The 14,663-nt window shown below is 39.3% G+C and overlaps 1 protein-coding gene across 1 annotated transcript; it reads left to right on the top strand.

The window, feature by feature from the left end:
- Positions 1-1,073: 1,073 nt before the first annotated feature.
- On the top strand, positions 1,074-14,439 carry grap2a (GRB2 related adaptor protein 2a). The gene is made up of 8 exons (XM_041956752.1): positions 1,074-1,315; positions 6,617-6,769; positions 6,865-6,956; positions 7,354-7,473; positions 8,731-8,920; positions 10,124-10,213; positions 11,283-11,399; positions 12,167-14,439. The coding sequence occupies exons 2-8, from the start codon at positions 6,692-6,694 to the stop codon at positions 12,344-12,346; spliced, it is 867 nt and encodes a 288-aa protein (XP_041812686.1). The 5' UTR covers positions 1,074-1,315; positions 6,617-6,691; the 3' UTR covers positions 12,347-14,439.
- Positions 14,440-14,663: the final 224 nt, after the last annotated feature.

Genomic DNA, 14,663 nt, shown 5'->3' on the forward strand with positions numbered 1-14,663 from the left:
TGTGCACGTATTTAACAATATATTCTAAAAAGCTTTCGTAAGCTTGAACCAACAGTTTCAACCAATAACAGCATGACATCAATCCATCAATCAGCCTTCAAATTTTAGCGGCTAGTTAGCCAGCTAGCAACAGGCATGGTAAAAATGTGTCTTCAGGTGTTCGTCAGCCCGAACCTTGTTCGGTGGGACAGGTGAGGGGGTGATGAAGCTGTTGAAGCAGTCCTGGAGGCTACCATCCCTGTAATTCTCTGTGTTTGTTATGACACACACACTTTTTAACGTTAAAGCCTTTTTAGATAACCCCATGATCTGGTGGACTTGTGCTATATAAAAAAGTTTGATTGATTGATTTAAAAAGTATAAAAACACTAATCATATTTTGCATTTGATTTGTTTTGTCACCAAAAAGTCTGATTGCACACCAATCCATCAATATGTGAATACATTTCAGAGGGCCAACTGTTCTCACTAAAACTTCTCCTAATTCGCTTAAAAGTCTTACCAGCATTTCAAAAGCTCACTATTAAACACTTTATATCTTATTTGTTTAATCTAAAACCGAAGCCTAAAAACAACAAATTCGCCATATCCTGTTAGACTATTTTCTGGTTGGAAGCAGTTGCCAGGCAACCAGCAGAGACACCAGGAAGTCACAAAGGAGACCTTCATAGGAACTGTATACCAACAACTTTTGTTTGTTTGTTTGTTTGTTTGTTTTACAGTTTCTTATGCTGATTAAACATACAATATATTTTGCGTGAGTAAGATGTGCTGGTAGATGGATTTTATTAGGCTGGACAGAGCCATCACACCTTTTCCACATGTTAAGCTAAGTTTAGCTAACCGACGGTTCACTGTAGCTTCATAATTAACGTTAAACGGACAGACATGGGAGCGATTCCTCTCGACAAGAAAGCGAATAAGCTATCTCACAAAATGTCGGACAGACTTGGAAACTGGCACGAAACGCAGCAAGTTTAGTTTTATTTTGAAAATGCGGAAGGAAGCGACGTTTTGTGCACGCTGTGGTGGTTCTGCGAGGAGAGGCGGGACTCGGCGGGCAGAGAGTCACAGCAGCCGAGCGACGACCGCAGAGACAGAGGCACGCCGAGCACACACATCTTCCGTCTTTATCAGGCTTTTCTCTCTTCAGCCAGTTTGCAAATTCGGAGAACATCTCTCACCCAAACTTTTATTCACGCGAACATTGTTTGAGCGTACAAATATGCTGCTGTGTTCACACTTAGAAGGAAGAAGAGGCCAGCCTTAGAATAAACTCAGCACGAACTGAAGTCCACTCCAGAGAGGAGGAAAGGTAGGATGAACCCTGTTGATTAAATATCAGAATATTTGTAAAAATCAAACACCAGACTTGCTTGTAAAAATGATTCATTTTAGTAACGGCTCAGCTCTCTTCCTCTTTCTCCTCTCTATTTCTCACTTCTCTATCGTTCATCTCCACGTCAAACAAATCAAAATTTTTACCGAAATTTGTACAATATTTTTTCATTTAGATTTTTTTAATTGAATGAAGCCCTTCTGGAAATCTCTGCTGCGTCTGTAACAGCCAACACCACCACATTCAGCATCATAATTTGGCTTTTTATGCTGGTTATAACCTATTACATTGACACCAGCAGGCTACACTCCAGTCTGTTTTTATCACTCAGTTACGCATACTTTTATTCAGGTACACAGGTTAAATCTTCATTTCTCTGTTTGTTTAATCGATGCTGCTGTTTGATTTGGTGTTCACGTTCCTCAGCTGCATGCTTTTACTCTCCTCACTTTGGGGAAGTGGTTTTAAAAGCTGTTGTTAGTGTGTGAGAGAGGATTGACAGAGATCGATGCTGATGCAAAATCATTCACAGTTTTATTTGTTCAGAAAAGATGTATAGTTTGTTTGTAAACCAGTTGAGATCCCGGCATGTCTGTCTCCGGGGAGGTCAGACACCGGCGTTAGAGGTCAGTGCCCTGTGATGACAGATCTGTGCACGACCTCATGTCAAGACATCCTCCTCTGCATACATGGTGCACACCCTCCTGCACCCTGTGGTGGAAGAACACCAAGTATCAGCTGGCTAGCAAGAGCACTGAGGCATGAGTTGACTGTCATTAGTTACAAAGTCACAATTTGGTTAATTAAGCAGATGAATTAATTATTTTCTCAATTAGCTATTTCGTAATTAACATCAGAAAAGTTGTCAAAGACACCTGTTAAATTTTCCCGCAGCCCGAAGGTGTCTGTTTCTGTAGTTTGTTTTATGTGAGAACTCAGTGTGTGACAACATACAGAAGATGAGAGCTCAAATTAATCGATTAATTGTTTTCCAGCTTTTCAGATGTGCAAATGTAAAACTTTTCTTTGCTTATCATTCAGTTTAATATCTGTAGCTTTTTTACTTTTAGGCAGCCAAAACAAGCAGTTTGAAGACGTCACTTTTTGCCCCGGAGAAATCAGCGTGTGAGATTTTATAGACTAAATGATTAATTAATTAATAAAGAAAATAATCGTTGGTTGCAGCCCTAAAAACGTGGTGTCAGGTTGGGGCTTCTTGTCACATGTCTCAGGTGTCTTCGAGTTGTTAGCACTTCCGCAAAAGAGAGATTTCCCCTCTAAACTGCTCACATGGTTTCATTTGAATATACGTCCAAATTAGCAATGTTGAACTAAAAAAGCACAGATAAAAAAAACAAAAATCGAAACTGTTAAGAAAGGTTTGTCCCATTAATTATCTCACAACCCTTCAAATTCATCTTGTGACCCTGGAGGGAGCCCGATCCAGGGGTTGGGCACCGCTGGACTAAACTAACTCTGTATAAAGTAGTAGTAACTTTTTTCACTTTGAACAGTGACAACAGTGAAATGCTGCCTTCACACTGATGCATCAGTGGGAGTCTGTACCAGACCGAGCCGTTTATGATGCAGGTGCAAGATGAGAGAAACCCCCCCCCCAGTTCAGACAGTGAAACTTAATGCAACACTGCAAGCAAAACTTCAGCTCACAACTGATACTATTAGTTGCAGTTGGTTGTTATCACCATTTAAAAAAAATGCTAAATGCTGATATGAATGTGCTCTTTCTCACCTCAGTAATTTATTAAATACACTTGAAAAAAACACTGAGCAACTAACTACAACTACTACCACTAGCTACTAACAACTGAATGTCTTTGGCTTTCGAGTGCTGGTCAGATAAAATGACATTTTTTACACTAAAAAATGAGGACCATAGTCAACCAAATTGCTGATAAATTGATTAAAAATACGCTGCAGCCACTTCTCTCTGGCTGTAGTTGGTGCGCTGCTCAATGTCCCGCCCACACCACTGATTGGTTACAAGTTGCAAGTAATAGCCTATCAGAACAGACGACTGCTGTGCCACAGACAGGGAAATAGAAACACATTTACAGACTGGAGCAGGTAGAGCATCTTCATCAAATGCATTAAGAAGCACTTTTCTCCTTAAGAAAGTAACACCAGCGATTGTCCAACCAATGAGAATATAGTCAGACAGGATCATATGAACAGTCCAGTCGACCAACTGACGAGACGGTGTCAGCCCTACAAAAATCATCAGCAGAGGAGACCATTGGCACATTAACCAGTTATGAAAACAACTGTTAGGAGCAGCCCTTGTCTACAGTATATTGGCGGTGTATAGCATGCCCTATTTGTTTGAAAAGTAAATAAGTAAAATTTTAAATGTACGTCAAGCACAGTATGAGGCTAAAGCTTTGAAGTAAGCTTCACCACTCGCCATGCTGACCAACTTCTTATCTAATCCTGAAACCTTTCATATAACTATCAAGTTGAATTGAATGTTGAATAAACGGCTGTAAAGGTGGAAAAACATCAATATTTGATGATTGATAGACTCTGAAAAAACAAACAAGCCGCATTCTCACTGTCTTTACGGTGTACCATCAGGTATAAATTTCAGTTTTGGTTCTGTCAGTAAGAGTTTGTCTGTCTGACTTTCAGCAGTTCAGTTCAGCTGTCCATTGATGACTTTTACCAAACTATCTCAACCAGTAATAGTTTTTTAGTTTTAGTTACCTCTTAGAACTATTGAGCTAAGTGTTTCCACTGTTAATCCATTAGTTTTACATGACCTCTACTTAAATATAACAACCATTTATCGATTGCTTGTAGCTATAGCATAACTATGTCCTGAGTCTGCACTTTTTTGCTACCATTTCACCTCAACTACTGGGTTAATATAAATGACATGTGTCATGTTTTCAACTGATGGCGTTAAAGTCTAAACTCATACCCTTTCAGCTGAATATCGTTTCAACCAGAGTCAGCAAAATGACGCTACTGCCAATGAGTTAGCCATGCTTGTCAAGGCTTGTCCTGAGTTGGACGCCTTATCTCCTTGCTGTAAACACACAGTGCCAGTGGTTTTGCAGGGGTGTTGTTCCTGAGTTGTCCAAATCAACATCAGTGCTGTCGACGCCTCCCGGAGCATGCTTCTGGTCTTCAACATTTCAAAGCTGTGCAGTAAAGGCTGAAGCTCAGTGAAAAGAGAAACAGGGTCGCCCAAGTTTGACTTAAACTTTCGTACTGCTTTCGCTCAACAAAGTCATTTCCATGTAGTAAATACATACAGAAATGTTCCTGTTGACATGTAGAACATACAATTCCACTTCGGTTGTCATCACTTAATCACATTCTCAACCATTTGTCTGTTACATTCAGCTAACCCCTTTAACGGACTGTCTCCACTGTTTCATCCTTTACTTTTAGCCAACTATCTCAACTGTTAATTCATCATTTTCTGTTAGCTTCTTCTACTGCTTATCCATTACTTTCAGCGAATTGTTCCAACTTTACTTTCAGCTAACTGTTTCAACTGTTTATCCATTACTTTTAAACAGCAGTTTGAGCTGTTCATTCATTTTTTTCAGCGACCTCTTCAATCTTAATTTCTATTTTTTCAAGTCGGCTGAACTACTCCACAGTAAAAAGAGTTCTTCTCTCCGCAAAAAGATAAAAAATGACTGAATCTGCAATTCAAGTGTATTTTAAGAACTATGTGTGCAAATTTAAAGTAAACGAATCTCCCCATGGGGAGTGAATATCACGAGTATTTCACAGCATTATGTCTACTACTAAGATACTTGAGTTCAAAGAAGAAAGTTACGAGCTTGCAAAGCGCTCTACAACTGCATGAGTGATGCACACCAAAGTCTTTTTCATGACAAGTCACCACATCCTTCACTCCACAACCACAAACAGAGGGAAGGTTTATTCACGTCTGTGGGAAAATAACCAAACGTAACACCTAAGGTACAGTAAGCATTAAGAGCATAGCATTAATCTGCCTTTTGATCCAAGTGTCAGAGGTTTAACTCTTACTTAATTATATTTCCTTGAACTCTGGGTCTCCACCCTGTTTGTGTATCTGTAGATAAACAGTAACAAACAAGGAAGTGGCTTTTCTGACTCTTCCTAATTTAAAAATAGATTACACATGAATATTTCCAGTTCCTTTACTCTCCACATGTCATTTCCATGTTCTTCATTCATGCCGAGGGCTTGCAACCATATCACCGCGTCACATATAACCATTCCGACCAACTGTTTTATAATTACCAGGAACTGGAAGGGTTAAATGGTTAAGTGAAATAACACAAACTGCCACTGTTTGAGTTTAATGTTTATATGGAGTAACATCTTGTACCCTTCCCTCATGTCCCCTAAAACCAAACAGAAGCCTGCTGAAGACTTTTGTAGAGGAAATATTTAAAATTAGCTCGAAATCATGAAAAGTACCTTTCCTGCTTTCACATCGAGTCCTGTGTGTATGCACTTTTACCTCTTTATTATCCCTAATGTTGTGTTTGGAGGCTCTGTGACCTCAGCTCAAAAAACCCTCTTAGCATTGTTTTATCACCTTGACTCTTTTTTATGTCAGCAAGAGATACGTTATGTGCTTTAATAGCCTGGCACATAACCCCCAATTAATCTGCAACGTGGTTTTTGTACAGATTAAACAAATGAGATTGAATTTTTTTTATTTTTTATTTAAATTTAAAAAAAAGTGGTGAATTTTAGAGGTGCAAGTAAGCTACGTTTACTAGCTGCTGGCTGTAGCTTCACATTTACCATACAGACATGAAAGTAGCATTGATCTCAACTGTGATCAGGATAGTGAATAAACATATTTCCCCAAAATGTCAAACTAATCCTTTGCCCACTTCCAACAGCATTCATTTGTATGACAGATGCTACCTTACTACAGTTTTAGGAGAAACATTTCTGTTTTGTGTTGAACTATGAGGGTAAAATTATTCTTTTGACCTTCCTTAAATTGGCCATTTCATTGATTCTGAAGAGGCTACCACATGTAAAAAACTGTTAAAAATCTAAACATTTGTGTCTAAAAAACAGAGCTATCTCATCAGCATGTTGACACCTCAGAGAGAAAACCCTTGTTGCTCCCAGAGGTCTGATTTTTCTCAGCATGTGCTTTGAAGCAGCATGTTTGGAACAAAAATCTTAACTTTTAGCATTTTTCTCCCTGACAAACTGCATATTTTAAGTGCATGCTGAAGAGCTGAGAATAGTTGTTGAAAATTTCCTACAATTTTCTTTCCTCTGGCATAGAAACACCTGTGGTGGACTCTGCCTTTGCACCTTTTCTTCATTTGCTAAACCTTACTGACGCTTCAGCGGGTGCCGATGGAAGCCAGAGGAAAGTATGATTTTACTGCGACAGCAGACGATGAGCTCAGCTTCAGAAAGGGTGATATACTTAAGGTCAGTCTATGTTGATCGGACGATTTTCTCAATGTGGTTTCAAAATCTTTGATTATGTTTGTGTGATGTCTTGTTTCTTTGCTTTTTCTGGCCAGATTTTAAGCCCACAGGATGACTGGTATAAAGCAGAGATGAACGGACATGAAGGATTTGTACCACAAAACTACATCGAGATGCAGACTCCGAGGTGAGAGACACTGACAAAGTTTGTTAGGGAGTTTAATACCCAATTTGAGATGGCATCCAGTTTATTCCTCTCTTAACCTTCGAAAGCACAAGTCCTCCTCATTTGTGCTTTCACAGTTGTGAATTGTGCAACAGGACAGCAGATAAAACAAGAAGAAACACATTTTTACAATCTTTGTGCCTCTGTAACGTTGGTTTGGTAGCACTTGAGACTAATTCTGACTTTTTTATAATAAAACACAGAAAGATTTGATTCTAGGTTTGTCATTTCTGGCCTCGTGGACATAAAACCTGCTGTTGCTTAGAGAAAGTATAGTAAGTTATTTGAGAGTTGCTTTAGGCGTGTGTGTGGTTTACATCAGATAAGCAGCAGCATTATATCCTCTGTGTGCGTGCAGGTGGTTTCAGGAGAACGCCAGTCGCAGCGCTGCAGAGGAACTCCTGAGGCACAAAGATGTGGGAGACTTTGTGATCCGAGGGTGCCAGAGTTCCCCTGGAGACTTCTCCATCTCTGTCAAGTGAGTGAAAATAGCATCTGTCTGTAAATGAAGTGCAAGATCCCTTCATCATATCCTTAAGAAAAGTCTGTGATAGAAGCAGTTAGAAAATTAATTTCAGGATTTTTCTCAATTTAGCAAATCACTTATATAATGATGAGTCTTTTTTGCTGTCTTGTGTTGACAGTTTGCTAAAAGCCTCCCCTCAATAGTGACTGTTGGGTCATATCTTAGCAACTACTGCTTTCATACAGTAATATAAAGTATACTACTGTAAACATCAAAAGAGCTTTTTAGATGCTTTCCTTTTCCTGTCTCTGTGCTGGTCCTAGTGGCCACTTTATCAGAGCAACGTCAGCCCTCCCCTTTATTTGAGTTGGGGATGTTAACTCAAACTTATGAATGCTAGTCAGTTCAGTTATTGAGCCAATGCAAAAAGCTTATAACAGTGTAATTAGGGATGAGATGATCAGCTGCAGTCAGAGCTGGAGGGCAGGGAGAAAAAAATCTGAGATCAAACGTTTCACAAGCGCACAGCAGCAGCCTGAGTGTGACGAGGAGGCCTGAAGCTGGTGTGCAGGAAACCAGCAGATCTGAGCGCAAGCAAATCTTAGCTGTTTGAGTTCGAGGGCAACATTACAAAACTGAACATGAAATCAATGAGTCATGCTCTCAAATTGAAATAACACACTCTTGGATAAAAATAGGAAAAAAGCCCCTTAGTTTTTAACAATTAAAAGTGTGATTGAAGACGGTTTAAAGGTCAGTTACACTTAGCCTGGCTTAACCGTCAATAACCCAATATTTCCCTTCTGTGGCCGTCAGTATAAGAAGCAAACTCTGACTCATCATCTCTCTCTCTGAGTTTCTCTAATGTGCTGCAAACTGTGCAAAACTTGACATATTTACGACGAAGAGGCAGCTGCAGAAGCAGCGGCAGAGTAAACAGTGTGAACAGAGTGAAGCACCCTCCAACATGACGTTCAGTTAGTTTACCTCAGTGTGTCTGCAGCCATTAAGACCAGCAGTGACCAGTTCAAACTGCACACAGTGGGCCAAATTCTAGTCTGCTCTGGTCTAATGACCTCCAATAAGGCCACCAGAATGGGACTTGTGCCTTTCTAGTACACTTTCATGTTGTAGTTTTGTACATTGACCAGCAGAGGACAATCCAGCTGAGGAAACAGCTGAACCTCTGGAATGATGGAGCAGGAGGAGTCATCAGTTCTTCAGGTCCAGCTAATTCTACTTCTGTGTGCACGCTTCATCCCCCCTCAGACATGAGAGCGACGTTCAGCACTTTAAAGTGATGAAAGACAACAAAGGCCAGTACTTCCTGTGGTCTGAGAAGTTCACTTCCCTAAACAAGCTGGTAGAGTTCTACAAGATCACCTCCATCTCTAAAACCAGAGAGATTTACCTCAACGATGGCAGCTCGGACAGGAAGAGCCCCTCCACGGCCCAGTCGGTAAGAGACATTCATGTTCAGCACATTTGCACAGCTTTGATTTGCTCTTTCTCTTAAATAGGACATTTATCTTGCAAAAACCAAAAGGCCACAGTACCTTTCGTGGGTGGGTTACTTGTTAAAGATATATGTGGTTATTGTGTGGAATTGATGCTGCGTGCTATTTCTACCGCCACAGTGTTTGCAAGCTTCAACAAGCCTGCATGCAGATGGTATAAAATAAGATGATATGTGTCAGGCTGCAGTTAATTACAATGATTTATTTCAACAGCTGTAATAAAATATCAGCGAAAAATAGCAAAAATGGTCATTATAATTTCCCAGCATCCAAGATGGTGTTGTTTTGCTAGAATTACTCGTAGTCCTGGTTGTGTTTTCCCCACTTTTTTTAGTCTAACAATAAATGACCTGACTTGTTCTTAATGTCTTTATTCCTGTGAGAATCATGAGGTCAACATTAGGCCGAATGAGCAAAACTCAGTCAAACCTTCACAAAAACAAACATCGTGGTCCATTTATTATCGTTTTACAACACAGGGCTACACAAGGGATGTCAGTTGTGACCCCTTCATGTATCCAAATAATTAAATTAGAAAAGAAACACAGTTACTTATATACATACGTGCACATGTATGTAAGGTTTGTCCTGTTTACTGGAGTAGTGAACAGCATTTTCATTGCATAAGAACCTTATGGGACGGTAATGATTATTCCAGGTATTAGTCAAGCCCTCAGGTGTTACCAGGGAAACCAGGTCATGGCTTGTGAAAAGCTTTAGATTTAAATGTAAAACACATACAAATAAAAATGAATGGAATTATTTTTTTCTGTGGCAAGTGACGTGGTTAAAGCAGACGAAGTGAACGTAGTGAGGAATTAAAGCATTACTTCCTAACAATGGACGCCTCGCCTTACATCATGCACTGTTCAGATGTTAATTTGTATTATTGTTTTCTCAGTTTCAGCGTGTTTTTAGGAAGTTAAAGGAATATTCGTGTGTAGGTGCATATCTGTGCTTGTTTACTGTCATATAGGAAGTTAGAGTCCACAGACCCTGCAGTCCTCAGGCCGTTCACGTCTTTGTGCAAACCAGATGAAAAATATTTGATTTATGGACAAAGGACTGGAATCTGGTCTTTTTTCCTGCTCTACTGTAGTTTCTGATCTACTTATTTTGATGCCTCACGTGCTTCCTTCTTGTAGGTGAAGAGGGGAAGTTTGCCCGAACAGCGTAGCACAGCTGCAGCCATGGCTTCACCACGCAGAGCTTCAGACCAGCCTCACTCCCAGCTGGTACACAAACTTCTATCACTGTTTCTCAACCGTCATCAGTCTGAGGACCCCCACAGTCTCAACTCAAATACCCCCTGACTGACACCTCGTCGTGTTCCGAATGTGTTCATTTAAATCAAAGCAGATATTCTCACAGTGTTTTTACTGCAGTTGAACAGTTGAACTTTTCAACCAACCAAATCTGTTATTTAAGCTTGTTGACTATCCATTACTTAAAGTAACTATTTCCACCAGGTATCCACTGCTTTTAGTTTTCTCGAGCATTTATTCAGTACTTTTGCCTGTTTCTACGATTTATTCATTACTTTTAACTAATTTTTACAACTCTTAAGTAGCTATTTGAACTGTTTCCTTAAAACACTGTTTTTAGCTAACACTCTAAACCATTTATCTGTTACTTTTAGCCGACTAATCCAATTGTTTTTCATTACCTTTACGTTTGGACGTTTTTTATGAAAAACAATTAATGATTTCAACTGTATTTATCACTATTTTCTAGCTATTTCAACCATAAATCCATTACGTGTAAATCTGATTTGCACTGTTTTTAGATATTTCTTTAGTGAACTGCTTCGACTGCTCTGCTTGCTTCTGAACTCCTGCAGTTTTCACACACTCTCGATTGAAGCACATTGTGTTCAGGTGTTTCAACTGACTTACATTTTTCTCAGTGACATTTTCTATTTTTTCAAATACGTTTAAAACCACAATCTTTTCTCAGCAACTGCTGAAGAAACCCCCTGGGGGTACAGGTGGCCCTGGGTGGGAGTCACAGCTCTCTACCGTTATGACTCATATAATAGCCCCCTTTTTAAAATAGCTTTGCAGTGATTTCATTTGTTTTATGACATTTGATTTTCTTTTATTCTCTTTGCGTTTTATCATCTGCTTCGTTTTTATTGCTTTTAGTTTGTTTCATTCTCTTAGTGTCTTTATTCTAAAGCATTTGCTCTATAATTGAAGTTTATTATTATTATATTATTTGACCACAACATTTGACTGTATATGTGTTAGTTCACAATCAGCTGACGCAGGAACATACAGCGCTGTGTTATTCCTTCTTTTCCAGGCTAAGCGAGTGGGTCTGGAGGAGCGAGCTCACACCATTGGTCACACAGGAAGAAGCAGCCCCGTCAGCTCTGCTTACCCTCCCCGTCGCACATCTGAAACCATGCCTCTCCCCCAGGTCAGCCTGCTGTGCCTCTCCTCTGCTCAAGCAGTCCAAACCAGGGCTACAGCTCAGGATGTTTTTTCCATAATCCATAGAGTAATCAAATTACTTACTGACAAACAGTCCTGAATACAACATAATTCAATGTATAGTCATCTAATCTAACCAGAACTGGAATTTTGTCTTGATGGCTGACTTCAACGATTCATTTTCTGTCAGTTGAATCGTTCGATCATTTCAGCAGTCGTCCAAATTTCTGAATCATTTTAGAACCTCAAGTTACTAGTTTCTGCCCTCAAATATCACCACATCCCTTCAAATTAGCAGTTTGTGCACTGAAAATACCAAATTTGTTCCCTAAGTTCTGTGATTTGAGTCATTACATGACATCGAATCACCAGCATCATCATTTGTCTTTATTCCTTCAACCACTGACGTCCCGTTAATAAAGACACGTTGCTGCCGATGTCATCATTTACAATATACAGTATATGCTTCAGTGCCGAAGTGTACACAACAAGAGAGAAGTGGAAGAAGTATTCAGTCCCTTTAGTTAAGCAAAAGTACCAGTACAACAGTGTAAAAATACTCCATTACAAGTAAAAGTACTGCATTCAAATACCTACTTAATTAAATAAATTAAGGACACAAATGAGTAATTTGAGCTATTTTTAGTTTAAGGCCACATATTCCAATTTACTGAAAAGTTTTTTAAGTTTTCTATTTATTGAGCCGTCCGTCAGGTGTTGAGAGTCACTTGTTTTCCTTCTGCTGTCCCACAGAGGGCGTCGTCGGTGCAGGTGAAGGCGCTGTACGACTTCACCGCAGAGGAAGACGACGAACTCGGCTTCTGCGCCGGGGACGTCATCGAAGTGTTGGATCGCTCTGATGCGTCGTGGTGGAAAGGGAGGCTGCGGGGGAAAAGCGGGCTGTTTCCTGCCAACTACACAATACAGCTGTGAGAAAACACCCCAGGCGACGCACTTAACCTGACACATTCACAGACTCACTCTGCAGGTGCACCGGCCCTGAATTTGTGCTTTTGAACATAAACACTGAGCAGTCAATGACTCACCTAATCTCTGCACCACATGTCAGCACCTCATCAAGATGCCCGAAGGACTGAGTCAGCTCATGTTTTCAGATATGCTGTATAATATTCACATACGTGCTGCCACTAAGTGCAGTGCTTGTTCAGGATTGATTGAGTGTTTTTGTGTCAGTAATTTACAAAAAGGAGCAGAGACACAACCACAGGAACTTCTTAAAACCAGAAGCAGACAGGAGCTGCTGCAGCTGGCACCGAGGAATGTTTTATCATTTGTATTGACATGTCTTGCAGCAGGTTATTATTGGCAAAATGCTCATTGGCTGGTCTGCTCGTGTACTGACTGTAATCCAACCCATGAAGTAAGTGAAGTCATATTTTATATCATGAAAGATTCTGTCTGACAAATTCAGTAGATTTCTAAAGAAGTCTGAGTTCTTAGGATAGGCGTGGAACTTCCTCACTGCTCTGATTAAATACTGATTTGATTTTTAAATCTAACTCTGAATGATAAGGGTCTTGGGGGGAAATTCAGGCAAAGAAAAGCCACTTAAGTTTTTTTTTATATATAAGGACTTGCTGTGTACTCAGCAAGAAGGTTTTTCCTGTTTTATGACATTTTTGTTTCCTACAGCAGATTTTTTTTACTGTCATATTTCTATAGAATCCTGATATTGGTTTATAGATGTATTAAAGTTATTTTTTAAGTCCTGCCCAGCTGCATGATAGCATCCATGGCCAGCCACAATCAAACCAGAAGTAAGGAAAGTTGGCCTTCAAAATAAAAGACGAATTAGAGCCTGCGTCCTAATTCCTGGAAGGATGTAGCATCTGCTTCCTCCTCCTAAAAAAAGATTCATTACTCATTAAGTCATTAAGTTTATTACCTAGAAGTTGCCCCACATAGGCAGTGATGTAGCACTAAAAACTTGGCCCTAAATATATGCAGCCTCAGTGGGACCCTTCCCCTTTAAATACATCTATCGCTTTGTCAATTATGGGAAGCTTTCACTATGAGGTATTAAAACATTATAGGACAATATCTGAGCATAAAGTGAAGGTGGAAAGTTGTTTCACTCTGGCACCTCCACTGAGAAATGATTATTGTATGTCACAATAAAAGATGATCAAACAGGACTTTCTTTTAAAGGAATTTCTTTTTTTTATGACATGACATTGCTTCAAAGTTCACCTTTGCTGAGTTTATATTGTTGTTATATTGTAGTTGCAATTTTCCACTTAATCACATGTTCAACAAATAACTGCTCAATAATCCATATAACCTCTATTTATGTGTAAAGCCCGTCATTAACAACAGACCCAGGCTGATATACTGTATTTATAAGTGATTCATAGTAAATGGACATTGATTATGTAGTGCGTTTCCAGCAACGTGCTTCACATCGATGGCAGTGGATTTCTCAAGGACACTTGACATCTCCTGAGCCACTTTCACCTCATACATATAATGTGGTCACAGGAAACTAATTATCTTTATGAGATGATGAGAAGCACCTGAACACACCAACGATTCCATTAAAGTGTAATTTTTTCCCAAAAATATGTGAAATTTAAAAGAGCACAAATGTTGACAGTTATTCATGAACCAGCGAGCGATGATTTGACTGATTTCCTTTCTCTGCCTCAGCTGTATTTTTGGTGTTTTGAAGCAGGAAGACTTATTTTCACTTTCATCAAGCAGACTGACTCTTAAACTCTTTGGAGTACTTGAGTAAATGTACTTAGTTACTTTCCTCCACTGGCAGTTTGTTCACTAAATGTGCATATGAAGTGGTTTTCATGTTGCGTCTGCTGTGATGCCATGACCTTTGGGTTAAAAAAACAAGTGTTTTTAAAGGAAAAATTACTTCAACATTTTTTTAAATAGTTGCAATTGTTTTTCTATCGATCAGCCTAATCAGTTAATGAACTGTTCATTTAAGATGTACTAGTATAAACTGCTCTGTAGTTTAAATTAAACAAAACAAATTTTATTAGCTCCTGTGTTTTAAATGTGAAAATCTTTATTTTTAAAGTAACTAAATTTGTTAAATAAATGTAGTGATGTAAAAAGTACAATGTTTCCTTTTGAGTTTTATGGGAGTAGAAGTAGAAAATGGCAGGAGAAAAAAGACTAAAGTACAAGTACTTGAGTGCAGTACTTCTACTTCGTTTCCAACAGGAGAGACAAACGTTTTTTATTCTGAAAGTTTATAACAGGAAGTTCTTCA

This window comes from Chelmon rostratus, chromosome 17, assembly GCF_017976325.1.
Source record: "Chelmon rostratus isolate fCheRos1 chromosome 17, fCheRos1.pri, whole genome shotgun sequence".
In the NCBI taxonomy this organism is placed as follows: Eukaryota; Metazoa; Chordata; class Actinopteri; order Chaetodontiformes; family Chaetodontidae; genus Chelmon; species Chelmon rostratus.

Excerpts from the sequence above, each read along its gene's own strand:
- grap2a (XM_041956752.1), top strand. The coding sequence starts at position 6,692 with ATGGAAGCCAGAGGAAAGTATGATTTTACTGCGACAGCAGACGATGAG. Across the intron at positions 7,474-8,730 it reads GACTTCTCCATCTCTGTCAA|ACATGAGAGCGACGTTCAGC; the intron begins GTGAGTGAAAAT and ends ATCCCCCCTCAG. Across the intron at positions 11,400-12,166 it reads AAACCATGCCTCTCCCCCAG|AGGGCGTCGTCGGTGCAGGT; the intron begins GTCAGCCTGCTG and ends GCTGTCCCACAG.